The following is a 25499-nucleotide window of genomic DNA, read 5'->3' as shown; positions in this document are numbered from 1 at the left end:
GCCACTGTCACCTTAAGATAAAGACATTATTCTCCACACACACGTACCCAACTTTACAAAGGGAAGAAAGTCTATGAATTTCACCATTTGGGGACATACTGCTTCAAATACGGCCCTTAGCTTGTTAAAATGAAAAAGGTCCATGTAAGTTTGGAAATGTAGATGGCAAATTATGCACCTTTGACTGTAATTCATTCTGAACTGACTAACTGGATTTGGTTTTGGACTTCTGGTTATAAAGTTCTGAATAAACAGCATAATATTTCAGCAAGCCCGATGCAGCCTAAGAGGGATACGATTTCTAGTTAAAGTATGATAAAATTTTGAAAAGTCTAGCTAGAACTGAATGAGAGTGCAATGAAAGAACAACTGTGACAAGAAACTAATACTCCTGCTATTCTGATTACATAGAACGTTCAATGAACAAATACAGAGTGAACAAGCAATTTTTATTGATTGCTTGGAATGAGTTTTAATCCGTTTGTAGATCCGTCTGCAAGCACTTGAAAGGATGAAGAAACACAAGCTAAGCTCTAATCAACAGACCATTCAGGGAAGCCGACCACTCATGGAAGCCAAAAGAATCAGTCAACTTCGAACGCCATTCAACCAATCTGACCAGTTTCTTAAAGAAGGATGGAGTATGGCATGGCAGATGAGAACATTCCTTTCAACTATTTAGCAGTTAGGCAGTCGGATCTCTTTTAAATTGCTCACCTCCTTGGAGTATATTATTAAATTCTGGACAAGAGTACTTCAAAGCATGTGTAACCATCACAACATTCATCTTCGATACAGATACTTGGGCAAAGGGAAATTGACACTCCTTGCCACCTACAAATCATTTTACGCGTATTAATTACAAAATTGTAAAGTTGAAGAGATGTTTGGTGAAACTTAAAACATGACGGGATATGATGATCACCTTCAAAGCCATTTCCTCGCTCACAGTGGATCGGTACCTAGATGAAGTTTCCAAAGGGCAGTTTCCTCCTTTAATGATAATATTAGCATTGCAGAGAGTCGATAGTTGCAGTAGAACATCAGACATTAGCCCAATATCCCCACTTTTGATTGCATCGACCTCTTGCGACTCTTCCTCGGCATAATCTTCTGTCACTGAAGTAATACACTGAAATATGGCCAACAACCTCTCAAGTGGAAAAGTTCCAGGTCCTTTCATAAGCAATTCTTGCTCCGCATTTTCCTTCTGCTGTGCAGATGTTTCACTTGTCCTAAGTAGAAAAACATACAGTTAAAGGAGTTGCAGGTTAGTAGAACACCTCAATAGAAATATCAGGTCCATTTTTCCCTTTATAAATAAAAAAAAAAAAAAATAAAGGAGAGAGAGAGAGAGAGCAGACATACTTCCTCCCCACGCTTTCTATTATCACCACCTCCGCTGAATCAAACAGTGCTGCATCAAGAGTGGCTGGGTTTCTCGAAGCAAGGAATGCAGAAATAAGAAGATACTTTGCAGAGACAGACATGTGAATATCTAAGTCTTCATGAGCTTCCCCATCCCCCAAAACCCTTGTGTTTCTCTTCTTCCGGAGTTTCTCCTTGTTCGCTTTTAGTTCAGGAGCCAAACAGGATGGAACCTTAAATACCTCATTCAGAGAAGGAGTCACATGCGGCTTAAGGTGAACGTATAATTTACTTTTCATGTTTTGATTAGGAACTCGTCCTGAATCACTTAAAGGTTCACAGTACTTTTCATACAACGGTTTGAAATAAATCGATAGCTCATCTATACATCTTGTAATTTTACAGGAATCCTTCAGAACAACACTGTTTGACAAAAAACAAAAACACCAAAGGAAAAGTGAGTTATCAAATCATGCAAGGGGAGAGAAAAAAAAAATCAGAAATGAAGTTGGAAGTAACAAGTGCGTTTACTTACTCAAGAAAAGAAGAATAAAGCTTAGGGTCCGGCTGGTTTCTCAAAAAGATCTGACAAAGCTCATCTTCTGTGTAGTCAGGAAAATGAATTGGAATAGGCTCCAGAGAACCAGTGGATAAGTGGTAAGTGTCAGGTGAGGAATTGCTTATAAAGATCAAACCAACTTCAGGCATTTTCAGAATATCATGGAGCTTAAAGAGCAAAGATATCATGATTGAGTTTTTGTCCCAGTCCCTGACAAGTTCCATGTTATCAAATATCAAGTAAATCATCCTTCCACAACCTTGTTGGACTGATTCCTTTGCCATTTTCCCAGAGTCCACTCTAAGACTGCTAATCACCTCCTTCAACGCTTCTCCAACCATATTAACAAAATCAGCGGGTTTCTCACAACGTTTAGCACTAGAATAACCATTGCCAGAATTCTTTCTATGATGCAGCAACTGGTTCAAGATAAATTCAAATAAGAGACGCGGATTGTGGCAAGTTCGAAAACTTGAATATATAAAAGGCCGCTTTAGATGCTTGAAAATTTGAAGGACAACACTGGTTTTTCCTGAACAAGGGCCACCATAGAGGAAAAGAGGAAGTAGGGGGGAATTTAGAGGACCAAGTAATCGCAACAGCTCGAGTATCTGAACTCCTCTGCCAGGAAAAGTAGAAAGCAATGTCTCCTGACTAATGGATTGTTCTCCGCAAACAAGATCATCAAGAACTGACGAAGGACGAGGGTCTACTTTCTTTTGCTTTTGGACAGAGATTTTTGTAGGTGTATTAGAAGCAGAAGATCTAGTTGTTCTTTTGGTGACTTGGGGAGACTCCTCTTTCCCCATATCTTCAGAATATGGCTAGATTCGCTAACGCCCTACACGCAACTATATGGCCTAAAGAATTCACTCCCCCCCAGTGTATTCTAACCATAAAATGTGCTATCTTCAAATTCTCTTACTACCAAGAACCTGTATATATTTAACATAAAAAATGGTAACTTAAAGAGACGAAATGGTAACTTAATCTTCATTTTCACAAATTGGGCATCACGAAAAATGTAATCTTTTAACGAAATACTCAAATCCCATCTCCTGGGCAAAAAAAAAAACATGCTTTGAAGGAAATTGAACAAACAATTGGTGTGCAATCACTAAAACAACTACAAATCAAAACAAAAGGATTTCTTGATTCACATTTACAACAATGTAAAGTAAAAGAGTACTATAAACAAGCTTGTAGAGTTACCTGCTGCAGTTTTTTTGCCTCCCTCTTTCTTTCCCGCCATTTTTCTACCTTAAGGTTGAGGTCGTTATAAAAAAGTAGTTAGATTTGGGTCGGGTTTTGTGACGGTCCGTTTAGCAAAATGGGCTATTTGAGAAGCCCACGAACTAGGTTATTGGCCCCATTCTAGGCGGATTCTTTTTACAGAAAACGGGCCTATAGGACAAAATTGCGTTTTAATTTCACTTCTAGTTTGGTTCCGCAAATAACTAGTATACTGAGGTAGTATATCATTTATTTGGCTCTTTTTTTTTATATATATATTATATTTATTTCCACGACTTGATTAATTTTTTAATAATTAGACAGATAAATTAAGAAAAATAGACTATATCATTGTCTAGTTTATTAAAGTGTAACAATATTGATTGATTTTTTTTTTTTTTTTGTAGACCATATCATGTGTACTCAAATAAGCACACTAAAAAATGAACAAGCTTTTGGTTTTTTTCTCATCTCCCTTTTAACAGTCAACATGTTATTGACCAATTCTTAAACCCGATTGAGAATATTATGTTATTAACAGCGCTTTTACTGCATCAGCTTCTGTAATACCATACCTTATGTAATACATAGATGGAGACAATTATTTTTCAAATATCCATCTGCAACATGTTGTATGAAATAAACTAAAACAATTGTCAGATTCAAACAATTGACAAATTCAAAGATTTTCTGCAGTAAACATTTCTGCCTATAATCAAATTCATGTGCCTACGTAAAAGATCCAACAAAACACACCAAATGGAGAGTTTTTTCATAGTTTTTTCCTTGTACAGGGAAGAAGGAAGGCCATTTGCATTTCTTAAAAATCTAATGAATAAGGATTAGAATGCTACACAGCTTATACGGTCAGCGGTTCCAGCATCCACCCTCTTTTTTTCTTCTTGCACTAGTGCTTTTACCACTTCATGGAACCGGCGCCTGAAGCTTGGCAATCTAGAAAGCATTGAACAAAAGCCTTGCAACCTGAAATGAAAAATACAGCCAGCCATAAACCACATACGCCACTCGCCTTAAAATAAGAGAGATATTGCAATACCTTCTACTAATGCTATGCAACTGATCGAGCACTTTTGATCTCATCAACTGGTGGAACTCCACCATTGTTCCAAGCATTAACTCTTTCTTCATTACCACAATAGAGACACAATTTGTACAGATATAGTTCCTCTGTCTCTTTCAAATGCAGACTCTTAATCTGCTCTTTCATGACCGACATGGGCTCAAAAAGTGAGTAAAAACCCTTCCCTCTGACTGATTCACACTAGTCAGTTCAACATTGTCACCTGATGTAACATAAAAGGGTTACATTCCAATAAGCAATAGTAGGTAGATATATGAGGAAGAATTGTGATCTTGAAAACAAGGTAGACCAAGAGAGCCTCACTTATTACAAATTTTTGGATTTATGTACAAGAGTGGTAACTACAAACCGCTCTATCCTTCTTGTTGCAACATTCTACTATGATCACTTATTTTTTTCAACAAACACAATGACCCTTTGCACACCACTTTATCAAAATCTAGTAATCGGCATATCAGCAAAACCAAGCAAACACAATATATAACTTGGTGATTGGCTCACCAGTAACGGGTGACTCTTTGAATAGGAAGAAATGGTGAGAACACACATTAATTGTACCAACTAGAGAGCAAAAATACTCTGAACAACAACAAAGACAGTCGAAAATCCTAACTGTATGGTGTATTCCCCTGTCGCTAATGGCTATTTGGCAGTTCATTACAGGAAGATACCAAATTTAAAAGATAGTCCAACTGATTTTAATTTTTCATTCGAGACAATCCAGAAGTTGTTGAATGAATCCAGTTAGAATGAATGACCTCAATAAGCAAGCTCAAGTACTACACAGTACATACTCAGGCAGAGATTCACAACTCAGTATAAGGACAACACTAAACTTTGATGCAAAAATGATATGTATAGTCAGCAAAATACTATACTTACGCATGAGAAATCCGGTTGACTCACACTCGATTGAGTGAAAAAAGCACCGTAAAAATGTATATGCAGGAATTCCAATGTTAATTATGTTGCTCTTCGAATATTGCCATGCTTCCAAATCTTTGACGCCAATGGCTCCAGCAGCAAGAAGCTCTCTCCCAGTATACTGACAGCCCTTGAAAAAATTATCCCATATCTGATACCAAAATGTAAAAGCGAGTAAGTATACAAAATGTGACTGCCCACACCTATTTCAAGATATGCATTTCTTGAGGACATCACTTAAGGAAAAAAAAAATGTAATATGAAATAAAAGAGTAAGCGCCTCCCAGCCACATTCATACCATCCCTCCATCCAAACAGAATCATGTTTCAAACAAGGTGATCTTAGGTGTTTAAAGAGTGAGGAACTGAATGATAGTATGGTTGGCTACCAAAAGCCTGTTTACAAGTCTTCAATGAGCTCCCATATCTCTAAAGTGCATGAAACGGCATAAGCCATACATTTGATAAATCCTCGTGGCTCACCCAACTGGAGCTATAATGCAACTTTAGATCGTGGGTGCTTGCAGTTGCTTAACGTTTGGATTTGAACTGAACACTGCAAAGTGTACAATACTTGAATAATATAATCTTGCTTCCAAACAAACAATTCCCCTCTCACTAATGACTGTCTTTGCAAAGAACGGTACTATGACGGAGTGCGAGCCAGTACTGAGTCGATATCCTATCCACTCACTTGTGTGTGAAGAGAATATTTCCACATCAAAATAACAATAACAAGTTTCATCATCCTTTGCTAGTAAACCTTGAAGTCTTGAACCAATTTGTACGTCACCCAGTTTAGGCAAGGGTAACTGTTACCTTCACATATAAATCCTTCCATTTGACATAGCAATCCTTTCTTGGGAGTTTCTGAAAAAAGGACCAATTGTTTTGTTATTGGATTGCATACATAATAATACAAGTGGTCTAGGAACGCTTTCACCTAAACCCATATTTGCTCTCACAAAATTCAACCAATGTCTGACACCCTTCTCCAAACAAGAGCCGACTTGTCTTTTCCCTTCCACTTGATGGCACAAATTCTGGTCAAGCAAGATTGTGACAACCATCAGTAAGTGAGTCCTTCCATCCAATTTTCAACTCAGTAAGGCACCAAGCAAAGGGCTCAGAATCCCACAATGACCATAGGAATGGACCATTGCCACTTCTATTGGCGAAAAACTAAATAAGGTTCTCAACCAATACGGATCAGGTTTCGGCTCATTCTCATTAAGAATTTGCTTCCTAGTCCCTTTTTTACTTTTTCTTCGAGGGACAGAAGTACTTAATAATCTTTTCTTCCATCCAATTTTCAAACTCAGCAAGGCACCAAGCAAAGGGCTCAGAATCCCACAATGACCATAGGAATGGACCATTGCCGCTTCTATTGGCGAAAAACTAAATAAGGTTCTCAACCAATACGGATCAGGTTTCGGCTCATTCTCATTAAGAATTTGCTTCCTAGTCCCTTTTAATCCCACAATGACCATAGAAATGGACCATTGCGGCTTCTATTGGCGAAAAACTAAATAAGGTTCTCAACCAATACGGTTAAGGCTTCGGCTCGAATTTGCTTCCTAGTCCCTTTTTTTCCTTTTCTTCTTCTTTTTCATCGTTCTAGGTTCCTCTTTCTCCTTTTTCTCTTGATTCCTAACAGGAGTACTAAGAGCTGATTTGATCAACCCAAACACATTTTTATCCCTGACACCCTTATCCAAACAAGAGCTGATTTGAGCAACCCCAAAACCTTTGTATCCCATACACCCTTCTCCAAACAACCCATCAACATATCTACTCTAACATTCTCAATCCAAACCTGGGAAATGCATCAACCACCACTATATCTCACCAATGGTAAGAGAAGTTAACAACCAGGGTAAAGGGGGGACCAATTTGTGCCGAATAAACAAGTAGGGGGTAAAGGGGGACCCAAGAACGAAACAAAAAAGTAAAAGCCAGTTGAGTACCTTTTTGCGAGCAGAGGGTGGGTTGCGAGACAAGAAAACATCCAATGTGGAAAGGGCAACCTATTAACAATAATCAAGTAGTAAAAGTTGTTGAGATGAGAAGTGAGTGGAGTTGAGATGAGAAAATCGGGAACTTATGAAATCAGACAGCGAGAAATGAAAAAAAAAACACGGTATGTACCAGTATCGAGTTGAGTGAGAGGAGATATCAAGTGAGGAGAAAGAGAAGAGGGCGCGAGTTCCTGGCGCGAGAGAAAGAGAAAGAGACTGGCGCAAGAGAAGAGTGAGGAGAAATCAGTTTGTGCGAGAACGAGAATGAGGACAGACAGAAACCAACCAAAATACTTTTTGGGCCACTTTCCCCCCCTGTCGGCCTAGAACGTTCGCTATGCTCACTTGATGAAGCTCATCATCCATTCACATCGCTGACGACCATACCACTGCCACTCCAAGCCCACCAACCTGAAACAAGAGACTGCACATACTATGTTAGCCATGCTAATCACTAATACAGTGGGATATAGAATGTCCCACAATTTTACCACGCAAAAAAACCAAAAAACTAAACGATTTTAATTTTACAATTTAAACAGCCCTTATTGGTTTCCTTGAAAAATTTAAATCAATCCTACTTAAAAAAAACTTGAATATTACGACTCCTACAAGGAGAATCATTCAACTCAATTAGCTTGTCATTACAAAAACCTTGAACTCAATTAGATAATTAGCTTCACAATTTGTTCATCTCATTCTACAGTCGGAATCCTTGGGATGCACCCATATGTCGTACAGACAAGTAAGTTGAGTGATTTAAACTATGTCGACTCATTGTCGAGTCACCCTAATTACAATATTCATCATCTCCAAAGGACATTACGCCGACTTTAAAGACCTCACATGCTTGAACTGATCTAACAGTTCTGTTCTGCAATTCGACTTTGTGTTCAGTATGCATGTCAGTTTCTTTGATTTTCACATACTTCGTTACAGAATATATATACTAGAGATGTATATACCAATCACAAAATATATAAATTTATATCAATCCTCACAATTCAAGATTTGTATAACATATCTTACACCTCTACCTTCTAAGATACACCAAATTATTTGACAAGATAGCTATGGATATTGCCACAGAAACCATGGTTTGATCTTGTTGTATGCAGTAACGTCCACTAACCAGCTGTGTGTCTGATATACCAAAAATCTAGTAGCAGACCTTTACCATGTTACAACTTACAACTACAGAAGCTATAATAAGAAATCTGATCAATAGAGCTTTACCTGCTATATTACCATCGGCATTAGCCCCAAAAACAAGTTCTCACATTCAGTTTCCAGTTTCAGTTTAACTTTATTGATATATATGACTTGACAGACATCCCTATCACCATAAGGAAGAGAATAAAAGTCAGAAAAGGAATAATTGCTAAAGTAAAAAGAAAGGCAACAATGCCACACATTTGTTGAAGAGCTTAGCAAACCTTTTTTTTAAGGGAGAGAGCTCAGCGTCCTACAGGTAAGTGTTGTACAAAAAAGTCCAACTAAATTCTGTCATGTATTTCTCTATCTTCTTCTACTTTGTCTCATTTATCACACAACAAAGGACTAGTATCTGCAATCCTCTATTTCATATTTTCATGAAGCGGTATAATATAACCTATATATGGGAAGAAGAAGAAAAGATAAAGAACTTGAATCATTGAATATAGAGGACGGAAAACAACTGAAAGATAGACAGTTAAACTAAACCTGCATACCTAGGGCAGAAGTATCATACAGTGGAACTGATAAACCTCCACCCCTGCTCCTTCCTTCGTATCCTCCATTACAGTCTGCTTCCAAGGAAGTAAACCGGAAAAACAAAAGATATTCAGAGTGTTGACAATATCTCTGCTACAAAAGCGAATTCAATGGCTTATAGCTTCCATTGCAAGCCATACAAGACACAATAGTCCTTGTACATCATGGAAATTGAAATCAAGGACCCTTTTAACAGAAGAGATGCCCTCATACCGTGACTCTTCCAGACTAGCACTGGCAACCGCGAAAGCATTCTGGGCTTTCCTTGAAGCCTCCATTGCAGAATTTACATCCTGAGTCTGCAAGTAAACACAATAAATGTCAGCAAAACTCTAGTGCATTCCTTACTGAATAGTTATAAAACAAAAGCAGTGCATTGAGCGTCTGACCAAACATCAACCAAGCGCCCGATGATGAATGTCCTAATCTACCCAATATTACTCTAGAATAGTAGATTAAACCGATGATGAGTGTTTTGCTATTATTCTAGAATGTCCTAATCTACCATTCTAGAGTAATATTATATTTTTATATCTTCCATTTATTTCTCCAATACAAAAGAGATCACCAAAAAACAAACCAATGGAACAAAAAAACACTTGAACACTTAAAAAAAACACTGGTCTACTTTACCTCCAAAAAAAATTGTCTGCTTCTCTTTCTTTCTTGGACCTCATCTCATCTTCAACTTTTGCATAATTGTTAGCAAGAACAATTTTTTCCATGTTACAATGACCAAAATACCCCAACTGACACTAAGTATTAAGTAATAAATATGAACCTGTTGTTGAAGATTCACCTTTCCCGCCAAAACTTCCACACAAGCCCCCACTTCATTCAACACCTCCAAAACTCTAAAACCTTCAATTCTATAATTTCAGTCCACCCCAACATCGTAAAAGCTGGATTCTTGAATCATACCATTACAGCAAACCATCTTTTGAACGCCTATGTAAGACTTGAAAATATTAAAGATGCTCAAAATCTGTTTAACGAAATGCATGATCCGAATGTCGTTTCATGGACATCTCTCATGTCTGGTTATATTAACAGTAGAAAACCTCAAAAGGCTCTTGGGGTTTTTGAAATGATGTTAAAAGGTCATGTTTTGCCTAATTCGTTTACCTTCACTACTGTCATAAATGCTTGTTCCATTCTTTCGGACGTTGAAAATGGTAGAAAAATTCATGCCCGTGTTGAGATTATTGGTTTAAAAGATGATATTGGAGTTTGTACTTCGCTTATCAATATGTATGGGAAGTATATCATTTATTTGGCTTTTTTTTTATATATATATATTATATTTATGTATTTATTTCCACGACTTGATTAATTTTTTGATAATTAGACAGATAAATTAAGAAAAATAGACTATATCATTGTCTAGTTTATTAAAGTGTACAATATTGATTGATTTTATTATTATTTTTTTTTTTTGTAGACCATAACTGGCTCCATGTGTACTCAAATAAGCACACTAAAAAATTAACAATCTTTTGGTTTTTTTCTCATCTCCCTTTTAACAGTCAAGATGTTATTGACCCATCCTTAAACCCGATTGAGAATATTATGTTATTAACAGCGCCTTTACTGCATCAGCTTCTGTAATACCATACCTTATGTAATACATATAGATGGAGACAATTATTTTTCAAATATCCATCTGCAACATGCTGTATGAAATAAACTAAAACAATTGTCAGATTCAAACAATTGACAAATTCAAAGATTTTCTGCAGTAAACATTTCTGCCTATAATCAAATTCATGTGCCTAGGTAAAAGATCCAACAAAACACACCAAATGGAGAGTTTTTTCATAGTTTTTTCCTTGTACAGGGAAGAAGGAAGGCCATTTGCATTTCTTAAAAATCTAATGAATAAGGATTAGAATGCTACACAGCTGCTCCTATACGGTCAGCGGTTCCATCATCCACCCTCTTTTTTTCTTCTTGCACTAGTGCTTTTACCACTTCATGGAACCGGCGCTTGAAGCTTGGCAATCTAGAAAGCATTGAACAAAAGTCTTGCAACCTGAAATGAAAAATACAAGACAGATTAAGAATACAGCCAGCCCTAAACCACATACGCCACTCGGCTTAAAATAAGAGAGATATTGCAATACCTTCTACTAATGCTATGCAACTGAGCACTTTTGATCTCATCAACTGGTGGAACGTAAATAGATAGTGTTCAAGACCGTTCTACTCCAAGGCTACCTAAACTATTGTTTATATACATGTTGTGCTGGAGAGGTTGTTGAGCATATCGTTCAATTGATCAAGAAAAAATATTTGCACTTTCCAGGTAATCGTTGTAGTTACATACCATGCTATTATTTTCCTCTCAATCATATTAGTCTTCGCCTTATGCGCAAAAAAAACTTTCTTCTATGGCACTATAAGAAGATTATATTCTTTTTTCTAATGTAATCTAGATGCTCTTTCTTTGAAATTGTGTGTTTAAGATGCCCGCTGAATTTCTTTCGTACATTCAATATGGTTGTTTTGTAGAAATCCTTCAATGGCAACAACACAATTCCAACACCTTTCCACGCTTCGTACTGGCACAACCAAATTGAAAATAAAAGTTCGCGACCCGACGAATGTGGGAGTCAATCCATTGGAATAACAACAATGAGGTCTTAAGTAGAGACTTTTCGCTATTGGATGCTAAGGTAATCAACCGCGTTTGTTTTGCAATCATTCAGAATTGACCACCGATTTTTCCCCCTTCTTGCCGGGGAACCCCGCACATGCTAGATTGGAATCGAAAAGATTTTAAAGAATTTGACAAATTTGCAAAAGGAGCTTTGTTGGAAGAGGGCAACATCTACGTCATTGAGAGATTTGACGTCGTGTTAGCAACGACCTATCGCCCGATGGTGCATCCCTTTGTAATAAAATTCAAACCGAAACATTGATACTAGCTGATGAAGGGGGCTGAAATCGCAAGATACAACTTCAATTTCATTGAGTTTAACACGGTGCCGAAAAAGTTAAACAAAAAACTCTTCTATCAGGTAATCAATCACAACCTTATGCTTAAATAGCCCTCTCCATTTGACTTCCTATTAAATTAAATCAGTATCTTAAAGTAAACTGAAAATGATCGAAAATCTAACCTTATATTTATTTAAACAAGCAGATGTGATTGGTGTGTTGAAAAAAAGTCGGACACAAAACAAAAATCTGGATCGAGTCTTAAAGGAGATAGTTCTCATGGATCGGGTTAGTAGCCCCTTTATATATCAATTTAAACAAACGAACATGTCGTTGTAACGTAATCCATTTTTTTTCAACCTTTAGGGCTACTTTTGAAGTGACCATTACTTTATGGGGTGATCCGGTCGGTCGATTCGGATGGCATACTAACACAACAGAATGTGATCATTATAGCCACTTCGCTGACTGCAAGGGATTATCAAGGTAATAATACATTTACCATGTTCGCAATTTGAATTGTTACTGCATATTAATTAATCTTAATTTCTATTCTAAGCCGATGAACTTTTAATGTGTCTTTTTGTTGTAGACAAGATAACCCTTTCATCTGTTAGTGGTACAAAGATCTATGTCAACCTAGATATCCATGCTGTCACTGAATACAAGCGCCTGGTGAGTTTAGCATATTTATCTAACATATTTGCATTCGTTCTTTCATACCGCATTTAAAAATGGTTATGGAAAAAAAAAAATGATATATAGGACAGAAATGGCACAACATAAACAAAACAGGAAAACAATGAAGTACGAAATTAATGAAAAATCAAATGACGCAATCGCGGCAGGACTTGTGCACGTCTTCTGCGCCACACGCATGGCAAAGTGCCTCATTTGCTTGGCCAACTGAACATGTATTCTTCTTTGCCTGGATGGTGTATAAAATATATACCATCCCGTTTAACCTTCCATTCGCACCAGTGATCACATTTATTCTTATCCCTACCGAAGTTATAAATATCATAAGTTCCTTTTACATTTGCCTCGGTTCTAGAGAATCTGGACCACTGCATTTCACACCAGAAGCGTGTTGTACCCAAAAATTGGCTTTGAAACTCAACGTTGTTTCTTGTCCATCATATATTATACGGTTTCCAAGATCGTCATTCTTTGATTTGCAATGGATCTCTAGCCATCGACCGAGATTATTCGTCACCTTAACATTTACCCTCTCTAAGATCTTCGTACTAGATACCAATGAGCTTCCATATAATGCTAACACAAGTACAGCAATAGCAACTCGAAAACCATAATTGCTTCTATTGTCCAAACAACTCATTGTGGCTCTTCTTTGTTGTTATTTGTTTACTTGGGATAATGTTGGTTTTAAGTCAATTTATATAAGACTTTTAAGGCCCAAATATAGCTTGTTTTCTTACCGTTTATTATTTAGAAGATGTGATTTTATTCTTTACTAAAACAATATTCAATTAGCAAATCCGTTTTGGTGTTTATATATAGTGGTGATGCTCCGTAACAATAGCCTGATGCATTTGGTCATTTGCTTCCATTACCTATAATTAAGAAATGAAATCACTAATTTTTACATATGCAAAATATATTGATTATCATATATGCTTATTCTTGGAGAGATCTTCTATACATAAATAGTTTGTTTAGATATATGTATCCGTGTGTATTGCAATGCAAACCAACGTTATTAGTAGAAAAGGAGAAAGAGAAGAGGGCGCGGGAGAAAGAGAAAGAGACTGGCGCGAGAGAAGAGTGAGGAGAAATCAGTTTGTGCGAGAACGAGAATGAGGACAGACAGAAACCAACCAAAATACTTTTTGGGCCACTTTACCCCCCTGTCAGCCTAGAATGTTCGCTACGCTCACTTGATGAAGCTCATCATCCATTCACATCGCTGACGACCATACCACTGCCACTCCAAGCCCACCAACCTGAAACAAGAGACTGCACATACTATGTTAGCCATGCTAATCACTAATAGTGGGATATAGAATGTCCGACAATTTTACCACGCAAAAAAACCAAAAAACTAAACGATTTTAATCTTACAATTTAAACAGCCCTTATTGGTTTCCTTGAAAAATTTAAATCAATCCTACTTAAAAAAAACTTGAATGTTATGACTCCTACAAGGAGAATCATTCAACTCAATTAGCTTGTCATTACAAAAACCTTGAACTCAATTAGATAATTAGCTTCACAATTTGTTCATCTCATTCTACAGTCGGAATCCTTGGGATACACCCATATGTCATACAGACAAGTAAGTTGAGTGATTTAAACTGTGTCGAGTCACCCTAATTACAACATTCATCATCCCCAAAGGACATTACGCCGACTTTAAAGACCTCACATACTCGAACTGATCTAACAGTTCTGTTCTGCAATTCGACTTTGTGTTCAGTATGCATGTCAGTTTCTTTGATTTTCACATACTTCGTTACAGAAGAATATATATACTAGAGATGTATATACCAATCACAAAATATATAAATTTATATCAATCTCACAATTCAAGATTCGTATAACATATCTTACGCCTCTACCTTCTAAGATACAACAAATTATTTGACAAGATAGCTATGGATATTGCCACAGAAACCATGGTTTGATCTTGTTGTATGCAGTAACGTCCACTAACCAACTGTGTGTCTGATATACCAAAAATCTAGTAGCAGACCTTTACCATGTTACAACTTACAACTACAGAAGCTATAATAAGAAATCTGATCAATAGAGCTTTACCTGCTATATTACCATCGGCATTAGCCCCAAAAACAAGTTCTCACATTCAGTTTCCAGTTTCAGTTTAACTTTATTGATATATATGACTTGCCAAACAATGCCACACATTTGTTGAAGAGCTTAGCAAACCTTTTTTTTAAGGGAGAGAGCTCAGCGTCCTACAGGTAAGTGTGGTACAAAAAAGTCCAACTAAATTCTGTCATGTATTTCTCTATCTTCTTCTACTTTGTCTCATTTATCACACAACAAAGGACTAGTATCTGCAATCCTCTATTTCATATTCTCATGAAGCCATATAATATAACCTATATATGGGAAGAAGAAGAAAAGATAAAGAACTTGAATCATTGAATATAGAGGACGGAAAACAACTGAAAGATAGACAGTTAAACTAAACCTGCATACCTAGGGCAGAAGTATCATACAGTGGAACTGATAAACCTCCACCCCTGCTCCTTCCTTCGTATCCTCCATTACAATCTGCTTCCAAGGAAGTAAACCAGAAAAACAAAAGATATTCAGAGTGTTGACAATATCTCTGCTACAAAAGCGAATTCAACGGCTTATAGCTTCCATTGCCCGTACAAGACGCAATAGTCCTTGTACATCATGGAAATTGAAATCAAGGACCCTTTTAACAGAAGAGATGCCCTCATACCGTGACTCTTCCAGACTAGCACTGGCAACCGCGAAATCATTCTGGGCTTTCCTTGAAGCCTCCATTGCAGAATTTACATCCTGAGTCTGCAAGTAAACACAATAAATGTCAGCAAAACTCTAGTGCATTCCTTATTGAATAGTTATAAAACAAAAGCAGTGCATTGAGCCATACTGCCAAACATCAACCGCGCCGATGATGAATGTCCTAATCTACCCAATATTACTCTAGAATGGTAGATTAAACCGATGATGAGTGTTTTGCTATTATTCTAGAATGTCCTAATCTACCATTCTAGAGTAATATTATATTTTTATATCTTCCATTTATTTCTCCAATACAAAAGAGATCACCAAAAAACAAACCAATGGAACAAAAAAACACTTGAACACTTAAAAAATACACTGGTCTACTTTACCTCCAAAAAAAAATTGTCTGCTTCTCTTTCTTGGACCTCATCTCATCTTCAACTTTTGCATAATTGTTAGCAAGAACAATTTTTTCCATGTTACAATGACCAAAATACCCCAACTGACACTAAATATTAAGTAATAAATATGAACCTCTTGTTGAAGATTCACCTTTCCCGCCAAAACTTCCACACAAGCCCCCACTTCATTCAACACCTCCAAAACTCTAAAACCTTCAATTCTATCATTTCAGTCCACCCCAACATCGTAAAAGCTGGATTCCTGAATCATACCATTACAGCAAACCATCTTCTGAACGCCTATGTAAGACTTGAAAATATTAACAGTAGAAAACCTCAAAAAGGCTCTTGGGGTTTTGAAATGATGTTAAAACTCATGTTTTGCCTAATTCGTTTACCTTCACTACTGTCATAAATGCTTGTTCCATTCTTTCGGACGTTGAAAATGGTAGAAAAATTCATGCCCATGTTGAGATTATTGGTTTAAAAGATGATATTGGAGTTTGTACTTCGCTTATCAATACGTATGGGAAGTGTAATGATGTTGTTGAAGCTCGTAAAGTTTTTGATACGATGGTTTATAGGAATGTAGTTTCTTGGACTTCTATGATAGCAGTGTATGTGCAGAATGCATTAGGGGAGAAAGCACTCTTGTTGTTTAGGGAATTTATTGTGTCAATGTCGCCGAATCATTTTACTTTAGGAAGCATTATTAGTGCTTGTGCAAGCTTGGGTAGGTTAGCTGCAGGGAAAGTAGCACATGGAGCTGTATTTCGCCGTGGTTATGATGGTAGTGATGTGATTGCGAGTACACTGGTTGACATGTACGCCAAATGTGGTTGCATTACATATTCGAATAAGGTTTTTCGGATGATTCAGAACCCATCTGTTATTCCATATACATCAATGATTGTGGGAGCTGCAAAGTATGGGCAGGGGAAGTTGTCACTAGACCTCTTTCAAGAGATGCTTGAAAGGGGAATTAAAACCCAATGATGTAACTTTTCTTGGCGTTTTGCATGCTTGTAACCATTCAGGTCTTGTTGACATAGGCCTTGAATATTTGAATTCAATGTACACAAAGCATGGGATAGTTCCTGATGCAAAACATTACATCTGCACTGTTGATATGCTCGGTCGCACAGGTCGCCTTGATGAAGCTCACCAGTTGGCTAAGACTATTCGTACAGAAGCCAAAGAGGCAGCATTGTTGTGGGGTTCACTTCTATCGGCTAGTAGGACTCATGGAAGGTTAGATATCACTGTTGAGGCTGGACAAAGGCTAATCGATTCAAACCAACAAGTTGCAGGTGCATATGTGACAATGTCAAATTCATTTGCAAAAATTGGGAAGTGGGATAATGCCTATAAAATACGGTCTGAGATGAAGCGACATGGTATCCGAAAAGAACCTGGGCGTAGTTGGGTTGAGATCAAAGATGCAACTTACATATTCTATGCAGGAGATTTGTCTTCATGCACGCAAGAAGCAGAAATCGCGACTGTATTGAAGGAACTACAACTGAGAATGAAGGAGAGGGGGTATGTAAGTGCTAGAAAAGGATTAGTGTTTGTCGACGTTGAAGAGGAAGCTGAAGAGACTATTGTTGGTCTCCACAGCGAGAAATTGGCGTTAGGATTTGCCTTGATAAACATTCCCAAAGGGGTGACAGTTAGAGTGATGAAAAACTTGAGAATGTGTTGGAACTGTCACGAGGCCTTCAAGCTTATCAGTGACATTGTGGAAAGGGATATTATCGTTAGAGATTTAAACAGATTTCATCATTTTAGGGACGGGTCATGCACTTGCAGGGATTTCTGGTAATCGTACATGTATCAAAATTGTTAATATGGGGGAAATGGTCTTTACCTCGGCACAAGTTCTAAATGTGGCAGGTACTCTCGGGAGCGCTTCTCACACAAGATAAACTGGTGAGGATCAAGATATTAAACAGCTCTAATTGCCTCTAAATGTATATTCTGCAACAAAGAGAGAGAAAACACTAGTCACTTGTTCTTCAACTGTGATTACACGAGCAAGATACGGAAGGAGGTAGTCAGCGTACTGGGATTCCAAAGAAATGTACAAGTCGCACATGAAGAATGGAGATGGATCTTAGACACATCAAAGAAGAAAGAACACTGCTCTGAGAAACAACAACTTCAAGAAGTGCTAATTGACCATGTTTACAGGGAGGCCAACAGAGCAGCGGCTTTTCTGGACTCTTTAAGAGGGTCAAAGGGTAGTAACATCTTTACTAACCCCCAAACGAAGGAACTGGACAAAATCCTTGAAGAGCATAGGAATGGATTACAATATGTAAGGCTAAGATTATAAAGCCATAGATAGAAGTTGCTTTTGAGGAGGGATTACCTGAGAAAGACCTGATGTCTTCAAATGTACTTGTAAAGATTTTTTCGAGTTAATACAAAACTGCTTGCTTTTTTGCAAAAAAAAAAAATTGTTAATGTCTTCATCTTTGTGTTAATACTAGAACTTAGTCCTGCACATCATGATATTGTTGATGCCTCACAAGTTCACAACTCTTTTCGGCTGGTGGTATGCTGTTGAGCCGTCAACTTGCCCTTGGTTGTTCAGAAACTACATGCCATTTTTATTTCTCAAATCAACCTGGAAATGAAGCTTTAAGAAAGCAGGACATTGTTGTCAGTTCCGCGGAGTACAAATTTTACAGGGTAGGCCAGGCCAAGCACAGTGAGATCGGACTCACCTAACGAAGTTGAAATCATTTACTCCGGATTGCCGTCAATTGTATACAGTAGATGTCTTGTACATGTGATGTGAGAAATCAGGTTGCATTGACTTAATTTGGCTTCTACTTAGACGGTTGTACAGTTGTACCTTCAATTGGTTGTTGTTCTGTTCTCCTACACGGTTGAAAAGTACTATATGAAGTGTTTAGGATATCCATGGCAGTGTTGCCATTGTTTTTGTTCTTTGTTATTTTCTCTGAAGAATGTACCAATAGTAGATATACTTAAAAGCAAAACATTTAATATACAAATCTGATACATTTTTTTTTTTTGGTGCTGCACCCAAGTTACTTCAGGGCTGCCTACGTACCCTGGAGGCCAGGGTGCCTCACTTACTGGGATCAAGCACACGTAGTTCTAGAATTTAAAACAACCAATACAATACAAATTAGAATTCTTTCTTGGACGAAGATGGATGTTTCAAGGCAGACGCTTCTGCGTTTCTTTTCTTGCTGAGCATGAGCAGACTTCCATGAATACGCAGTCTCATTACCGCAATGAGGAGGAGGCTCGGAACTAAAATACTCCACGTCCTTCTCGAAACTTGCAACATCATCATCTTCAGTGTTGAGAAGGCTTGTCGTCCTCTAGTAGATCACTGACGTCCATCATTATATCATTGAATAATTCACTGTTTGCTGGATTAGTAAAATACTCAAAGGGGTTCTCGAAATCTTCGGTCATTTGTATCACCGGAAGCGGTTGTCGTCCGCTGAGAGATCACTTTCGGTATTTTGTGGTTTCTTTGGATTGTTTAAATTGTTCAAGGCCTCCTCCAATGATGCCACCTCATCCGATCGTCGGGACGATATATGTTCTTCTGCGTTTTTTTTCTTCTTCGAGCATCGGTTTCTAAAGGCAGGTGCGGACTTAGGGATGAAGATTCATTACCCCTCCCTCTCTTGATCCTACATAGAGCCCACGCGATTCTTGATCACATGGATGTTCTTCCAAAGATGTACTCATGCATTATCCAGCTACCAATAGCATCTTTTTTGGGTACCAAAGATCCAAGAAAAAAATTCAACGCCCTCACATATCCGGCGACCTTTGACTTATTCTCGGAATCGTAAATCTTTTTGGCTTTTCCCTGACCCTTCCACGTTCCTGTCGCCGTCTTTCGATCGAAGTAAGTTCCATTACCAAACTTCTTCTTGACCAACGTGTAAACATAAAGCTCATCGGCTGAACTCCCCTTGAACATCTCCCCTGGCTCCTTTCCATCGCTCCCATAAATTTCTACTATATCCTTTATAATATTAAGAACTTCTTCACCAACTCTATTTACTAAATAGTAAATAACTTCTTCATCCGTAGGTTGGAAACGAAACCCAACAGGTAAATTAATCATCTTCTCTTCTCTTGGTTGCAAAATAATGAGATTTGTGGTGTGGCTGAAGTCCATTATATAACATCGTGTTATGGCAGTACCTGTGGTTCTTCGATCAAGTTGTTTACGTTCGTCCGATCTAAACACTGCTCCAACTCCACGCAGTTCCGAAACTTTCTCAAGTTATTATATGCGAGTTTTTAGGACCCTTAGATAGACTGGCGGGAATAATACAGTTCGAACTTTATACACTGGATTGTCATTGAGATACGAGCATCATTCATGATTCATCACATAAATGCAGGCCCACTAGCTAGTTCGTGGGCAAGCCCATTACAATCTTCTTGTTTACTTGTTTAGAATAAAATCTGTCTTAATCTTCTTGTTTAGAATAAAATATGTCTTCAGGTTAACAGCCCAAGCCCGACAACTAAGTCCAACAACACTAGCCCAATACAACCCCTCAACGATACGGCTACCATTTTTTCAAACCTTTTTAGCCGGTATCATCTCTCTCGCGAGTCGCGAGACTGAACCCAAAAAAAAAAAAAAAAACTTCGTTTCTGTTGTGTTCATACTTCGAGTGTTGAGTTATGAATCAACAATGGGAATTGAAGTTGGCGAGTTCACCCAATTCGAGTCGTGTCCCGTTTGAGTATATATTCAAACTTGGTTGGGTTGATTAAACTGGATTAGGTTGATTAAATTTAATTGGGTTGATTAAACTTGATTGGGGTGGAAGATTGGGTTGATTAAACTTGATTTTTTTTTGGAGTTTGGGTGGAAGATTGGGTTGATTAAACTTGAGTTCGAAGTTTGCCTAAGCTTGATGAAGTTATTTCGAGTTTGGGTTGATTAAGTGGAAGTTGATTTTAAAATGAACATCATGACAAACAAACCGAATTTTTTAAGTTCAAACGACCTAACCATGTCGCCCAAGATTGAGAGTCCCCAAACCACCCCCGCCATGTCGTCTTTAGAGACTGCCCAAACGACCCGCCCATATCGTCTATCTAAAAACTAAAAGTTTTGTCTCAAACAACACGATAGACCACTTGAGTGTACACTCAAACTACATGGTGAGGTCGTTTGAGTGTACATTCAAACTACATGACGAGATCATTTGAGTGTACATTCAAACTACATGGCGAGACTGTTTGAGTGTACATTCAAAACCATCGCGACTCAAACAACCCGAGGGTTTCGTTATGGCGAGACCGGTTGGATTGGTCGTTGGGCACGGGCTTTGATGGCAAACTTGTAATATTTCTTTTTTTGGGGTTGCCCAATCAATTTGATGAGTGCCCAATCTGGGACCCTCAATTAAAGCCACATTGTAGTTGAAAAACTTACAACTTTTTCATCCGGTTCTCTCTTTTATTTTCTTATTTTTGGTTAAGAAAAACAAAACAAAATAACAACAAAAAGATACACAACTCTCTTCATCAGAAAACCACTTCATCCTTCCAAATTTGCTTAACCGTACCAAGGGCTTAATTAGGAATGCAAAATAATATAATGAAAATTGTAGGTTTTAAAAATTGTATTTTTTGTTAAAAAACACTACAATCTTTTGTATTTAATTTGGAAAGGAGCAATTTTTGAATATCTACCAAAATTTAACTTTCTCTACGTGATTCGATGTTGTCAATCTTTTTAACCAGAGTTTTTCAGTCCAAATATTTGTATTTTCTCAAGATTTGAAAAAAATTGGTAGTGATGGAAGTCACGACGGTTATTTGGGCAAACATGGTCAAAGATGAAGAGGCAACCATGGCCTGTTACAATTGAACAAGATGAACTTCTTGCTTTCCTAATCTTGCCTCTCTTTTTCTTCTTATTTTTTTTCAAAGCAAGATTGAATAAGTAGCAAGTTTCTCTTGCGTGACGTGACATTATACCATTGGCCAGGTTGTTAGTCATCTACAAGACAATGGTTGTCCCCGTAACAGTACTCAAAGAGCCACTGCTAGACAGACCTACTTATATGACCTACTATTTCAACCTACTGATGTGTCTAAATAGGTGGCAACCCCACGTCAGCAACACCCACAATTTTTAGTTTAGAGGTAGAACTGTCCCCACGAAAAATGTAAAATCTTCCCTCTTTCTTCTCCGTCTCTTCTCCATCATTTTTTTCCCCGATCTTGACTTACCCATATTATAGCTATTACCTTAGAAGTACATAGGTCAGTATGTTTACGATCAAAGATACACTTTGGAAGATCGCTCATACTTAATTGTTGGTTAGTCCAGGTTAGCTAAATCATAGGCATCCCCATTAAAACTCCTACTAATCCAAAAAAAACCTACTACAAAGCAAGGAAGTTAATTAAAAGATTGTTTATAGAGTCTCTCAAGTTTTCCAGAGCCCAAGGACAGTTTGGGCCTGTGAATGCTTTGATCACCTCCGCACAATCTCCTTGAAAAACAAATTCCTTCCATCCTGTTGCTAGTGTCATTCGAACTGCCACTTCTACTACCATCATCTCTGCTTCTTCTGCATTTCTTGCCTTGAACCTCCTTGTTGCAGCTCCCACTATTCTACCTTCATCATTGCTTGCAATACATCCAGCTACTGCCCATCCAGTTTCCTGTCGAAACGCAACATCAAACCTGATAACCACATATTGGAAAAGTCATTTAGATAATCACTCAAATTCAGAATTGGTTTAGGGCCAGCAGTCAATTCCTTTTCTTTGAAGGCTTGTATACATTTCAAAGCCTCCAAACAATTTTTAGAGGTAGAACTGTCCCCACGAAAAATGTAAAATTTTCCCTCTTTCTTCTCGTCTCTTCTCCATCATTTTTTTTCCGATACTAACTTACCCATACTATAGCTATTACCTTAGAAGTACATAGGGTATATTCTCGATCCAAAGATACACTTTGGAAGATCGATCATACTTAACTGTTGGTTAGTCCAGCTAGCTAAATCATGGGCATCCCCATTAAAACTCCTACTAATCCAAAAAAACCTACTATAAAGCAAGGAAGTTAAAAGATTGTTTATAGAGTCTCTCAAGCTTTCCAGAACCCAAAGACAATTCGGGCCTGTGAATGCTTTGATCACCTTCGCACAATCTCCTTGAAAAACAAATTCCTTCCATCCTGTTGTTAGTGTCATTCGAACTGCCACTTCTACTGCCATCATCTCTGCTTCTTCTGCATTTCTTGCCTTGAACCTCCTTGTTGCAGCTCCCACTATTCTACCTTCATCATTGCTTGCAATACATCCAGCTGCATGCTGCCCATCCAGTTTCCTGTCGAAACGCAACATCAAACCTGATAACCACATATTGGAAAAGGCATTTGGATAATCACTAAAATTCCTCTTCTTTGAAGGCTTGCATACATTTCAAAGCCTCCAAAGAACTTCTTCTTATCACCTATCTCTATTTGCTTTCCCTCTGTTCAAACTTGATCTCATTTCTGGCTTTCCATATGTTATTGAGCATACAACAAGCCAAAACTCCTGCAAATGATGTAGACTCCTGATTGCTATGACTCCAGGATATATATGAAGGTTTCCACCCAGCCTTTTATGGTTCTCTTTTCAGGGCCAACCACCTTTTAGCCCAGTTCTGAGGCAAACCACAAGGCTTTGGACCATTCACATTCAAAGAACAAGTGTATGTCAAATTCCAAAGTCTTGTAATTAAAAGGACAAGATAGATCACCTGGTACTTTCTTTGGGGCCAATCTATCCCCCAATGGTAGTCCAAGCATATATAGTTTCTAGATGAACAATTGTGTGCTAGCTGGTAGCTTGGACTTCCAGATGTGAGAAATAGTCTTTGAGCTATAATTTGATGAATGTCCCTCCCATTCTTTATGATGTAGCAAGGAGTAGACAGTTTTAATAGTTAAGCTTCGAGACCTATCCTCACACCATATCATTTTGTCCTTGCTAGCCCCTAAAGGTCTAACAACAACCTCTTGGATCTTTTGCCTTATAAATGGCTCAAAATGAAGAGCTAAAAGATCAGTGTCCCATCCAGACCCATCTTCTTTAAACAAGCCAGACACATACATATTCTCTAGAGCAGGGTTATTGATACCCAGTTCTTTATGAGTCCTTGGCTTCCCATTTGCAAACTAGCCAAGGATCTTTAATTTAGAATTGAAGTAGTATTCCCATTATGTATATTCCAAATAAGCCCCCCACTTATAGTGTTGAACACCCTATGTATACCCTTCCAAAAGAAAGAGGCATAGTCAGGGGGCCTTTCAACATCCCCAATCCAGTTCTTGTTGTATATGCTATACAAAATTTTAGTCCACATAGACTCCACATCAGTGGCAGCCTTCCATGGCAACTTTGCCAACATGGCCACATTCATATCCCTAGTTTTTCTAAAATCCAACCCTCGATGTTTTTTAGGTTTACATATGTGTTCCTATCCTATGTGTTCCTACCTAATGGTGTGTACACTTTTTGAGGTTTTTGTCCCATTCCAGAAGAAGTCCCTACATGCTTTATCAATTTTATCACAAGTCGAAACTGGAGGCATGTAGGTGGACATAGCATACAGAGGTGTTGCTTGGGCCACAGAGTTGATAAGAGTAACTCTTCCAGCCTGAGACAACACTTTGGCTTTCCAGCCCTTGATCTTCTTGTGGGCATTGTCCACCAAATACTCAAAATCTTCAACCTTCTTTTGGGATAACATTACAGGAATATCCAGATATTTTTCTCTGGACTGCCTCATTTTCCAGAATCTTTTAAGCCTAAGCTTGTTTCTGAATCTCACATTCCTACTGAAGAACATACTGGACTTATCAAAGTTAATTGTATGTCCAGATGCCTCACAGTAGTCATCAATTAAGGAGCTTTCTAAAGTGACCAATCTGTAAGGTTTGCTTTGGTGAAGATGATCAGATCATCTGTATACATTAGATGAGTAAATGTGTGTGTGTGTGTGTGGTAGTGGGGGTTGATTTTGATACCATGTATCTTACCCTCCTGCTCATCTCTAGCAAGAAGCCTAGAGAGAGTCTCAGAAACCAGGATAAAAAAAATAAGGGGACAAAGGGTCCCCTTGTCTCATCCCTCTATCGATCAGGTTTGAATTTTTTCAGAAGGGAGTCATTAAGTAACACTTGAAAAGTGACAGTAGACAAGCATTGCTGGATCATGTTTCTCCAATAAGCATGTGAAGGTTTAGTACATAAATTTGGTAGCAACGATGAGCGGGGGATATTGAACCAAAGAGACTTGCAAATTAAATAGCAAAGACGTACAAAAAAGAACTACTAACATGAGAATGTATTAATTACAAATTGTTTGCATTTTAAAGCTTCACTCGTTAGCCATTTATCTCGTAAAGTTTTGGCCATCATTTCTACGGTTGTTTTATCAGTCCAATGTTGCCATGCCTGTCACACCCACTGGATATTCTAAGGTTTAGTATATAAATTTGGTCTTTATTGTGTATATATGTGTGCGGCGCAACGCTTAGAAGCCAATAAAATTTTGGAGTCTTAAAGTATGTAAAAATTAAAAAACAAATAATTACATACTATGAATAAGTAGAGTGGGAGAACTAATAATATTATGTGTATGCACGGTAGAAAGAAAAGCACATGCAAACTGGTGTATGTAGGTGCACTATACACATGCATATTG

General features: G+C 37.8%; 3 protein-coding genes and 2 long non-coding RNA genes across 8 annotated transcripts; 1 reads left to right on the top strand and 4 right to left on the bottom strand.

Annotated features, from left to right (window-relative positions):
- Positions 1–347: 347 nt before the first annotated feature.
- Positions 348–3269, bottom strand: ORC5 (origin recognition complex protein 5). The gene is made up of 5 exons (XM_086588330.1): positions 3140–3269; positions 1904–2862; positions 1369–1791; positions 926–1235; positions 348–834 (listed from the first exon to the last, which is right to left on the bottom strand). Exons 2-5 carry the CDS (start codon positions 2734–2736, stop codon positions 784–786), a joined length of 1617 nt encoding a protein of 538 aa, XP_086444456.1. The 5' UTR covers positions 2737–2862; positions 3140–3269; the 3' UTR covers positions 348–783.
- Positions 3270–3846: 577 nt separating this feature from the next.
- LOC147472672 (uncharacterized) lies at positions 3847–9301 on the bottom strand. 4 transcript variants are annotated; one of them, XR_015210713.1, is made up of 9 exons: positions 9173–9301; positions 8917–8991; positions 8641–8816; positions 8441–8540; positions 7335–7628; positions 7154–7213; positions 5145–5337; positions 4218–4464; positions 3847–4144 (listed from the first exon to the last, which is right to left on the bottom strand). It is a non-coding gene; the product is annotated as an uncharacterized LOC147472672 (long non-coding RNA). The 4 variants fall into 4 exon arrangements; XR_015210715.1 differs by having other exon boundaries at positions 3847–4464; positions 5486–7213; XR_015210712.1 differs by having other exon boundaries at positions 3847–4464.
- Positions 9302–12661: 3360 nt separating this feature from the next.
- Positions 12662–14767, bottom strand: LOC147472671 (uncharacterized). Its single transcript, XR_015210716.1, has 2 exons — positions 14678–14767; positions 12662–13876 (listed from the first exon to the last, which is right to left on the bottom strand). It is a non-coding gene; the product is annotated as an uncharacterized LOC147472671 (long non-coding RNA).
- A 1358-nt stretch (positions 14768–16125) lies between these two features.
- Positions 16126–18240, top strand: LOC147472670 (pentatricopeptide repeat-containing protein At4g15720-like; the record flags this gene model as incomplete). The annotated part of the gene is given in 2 exon segments (XM_086588359.1): positions 16126–16743; positions 16745–18240. Coding segments are annotated over 2 exon segments (1464 nt in total), but the record flags the coding sequence as incomplete, so codon positions are not given.
- A 1234-nt stretch (positions 18241–19474) lies between these two features.
- On the bottom strand, positions 19475–19945 carry LOC147472669 (NAC domain-containing protein 96-like). The gene has a single exon (XM_086588358.1). The coding sequence runs from the start codon at positions 19943–19945 to the stop codon at positions 19475–19477; it is 471 nt and encodes a 156-aa protein (XP_086444484.1).
- Between the last annotated feature and the right edge of the window lie 5554 nt (positions 19946–25499).

The sequence above is a fragment of the Coptis chinensis genome, unplaced genomic scaffold (assembly GCF_015680905.1).
Source record: "Coptis chinensis isolate HL-2020 unplaced genomic scaffold, ASM1568090v1 utg912_pilon_pilon, whole genome shotgun sequence".
Lineage (NCBI taxonomy): Eukaryota > Viridiplantae > Streptophyta > Magnoliopsida > Ranunculales > Ranunculaceae > Coptis > Coptis chinensis.
Note: the sequence above shows the minus strand (reverse complement) of the source record. Positions and strands in the feature narration are given on the sequence as shown.

Excerpts from the sequence above, each read along its gene's own strand:
- ORC5 (XM_086588330.1), bottom strand. The coding sequence starts at position 2,736 with ATGGGGAAAGAGGAGTCTCCCCAAGTCACCAAAAGAACAACTAGATCT. Across the intron at positions 1,792-1,903 it reads CTTTATTCTTCTTTTCTTGA|TGTTGTTCTGAAGGATTCCT; the intron begins GTAAGTAAACGC and ends TTTGTCAAACAG. Across the intron at positions 1,236-1,368 it reads ATAGAAAGCGTGGGGAGGAA|GACAAGTGAAACATCTGCAC; the intron begins GTATGTCTGCTC and ends TTTTCTACTTAG.
- LOC147472669 (XM_086588358.1), bottom strand. The coding sequence starts at position 19,945 with ATGGACTTCAGCCACACCACAAATCTCATTATTTTGCAACCAAGAGAA.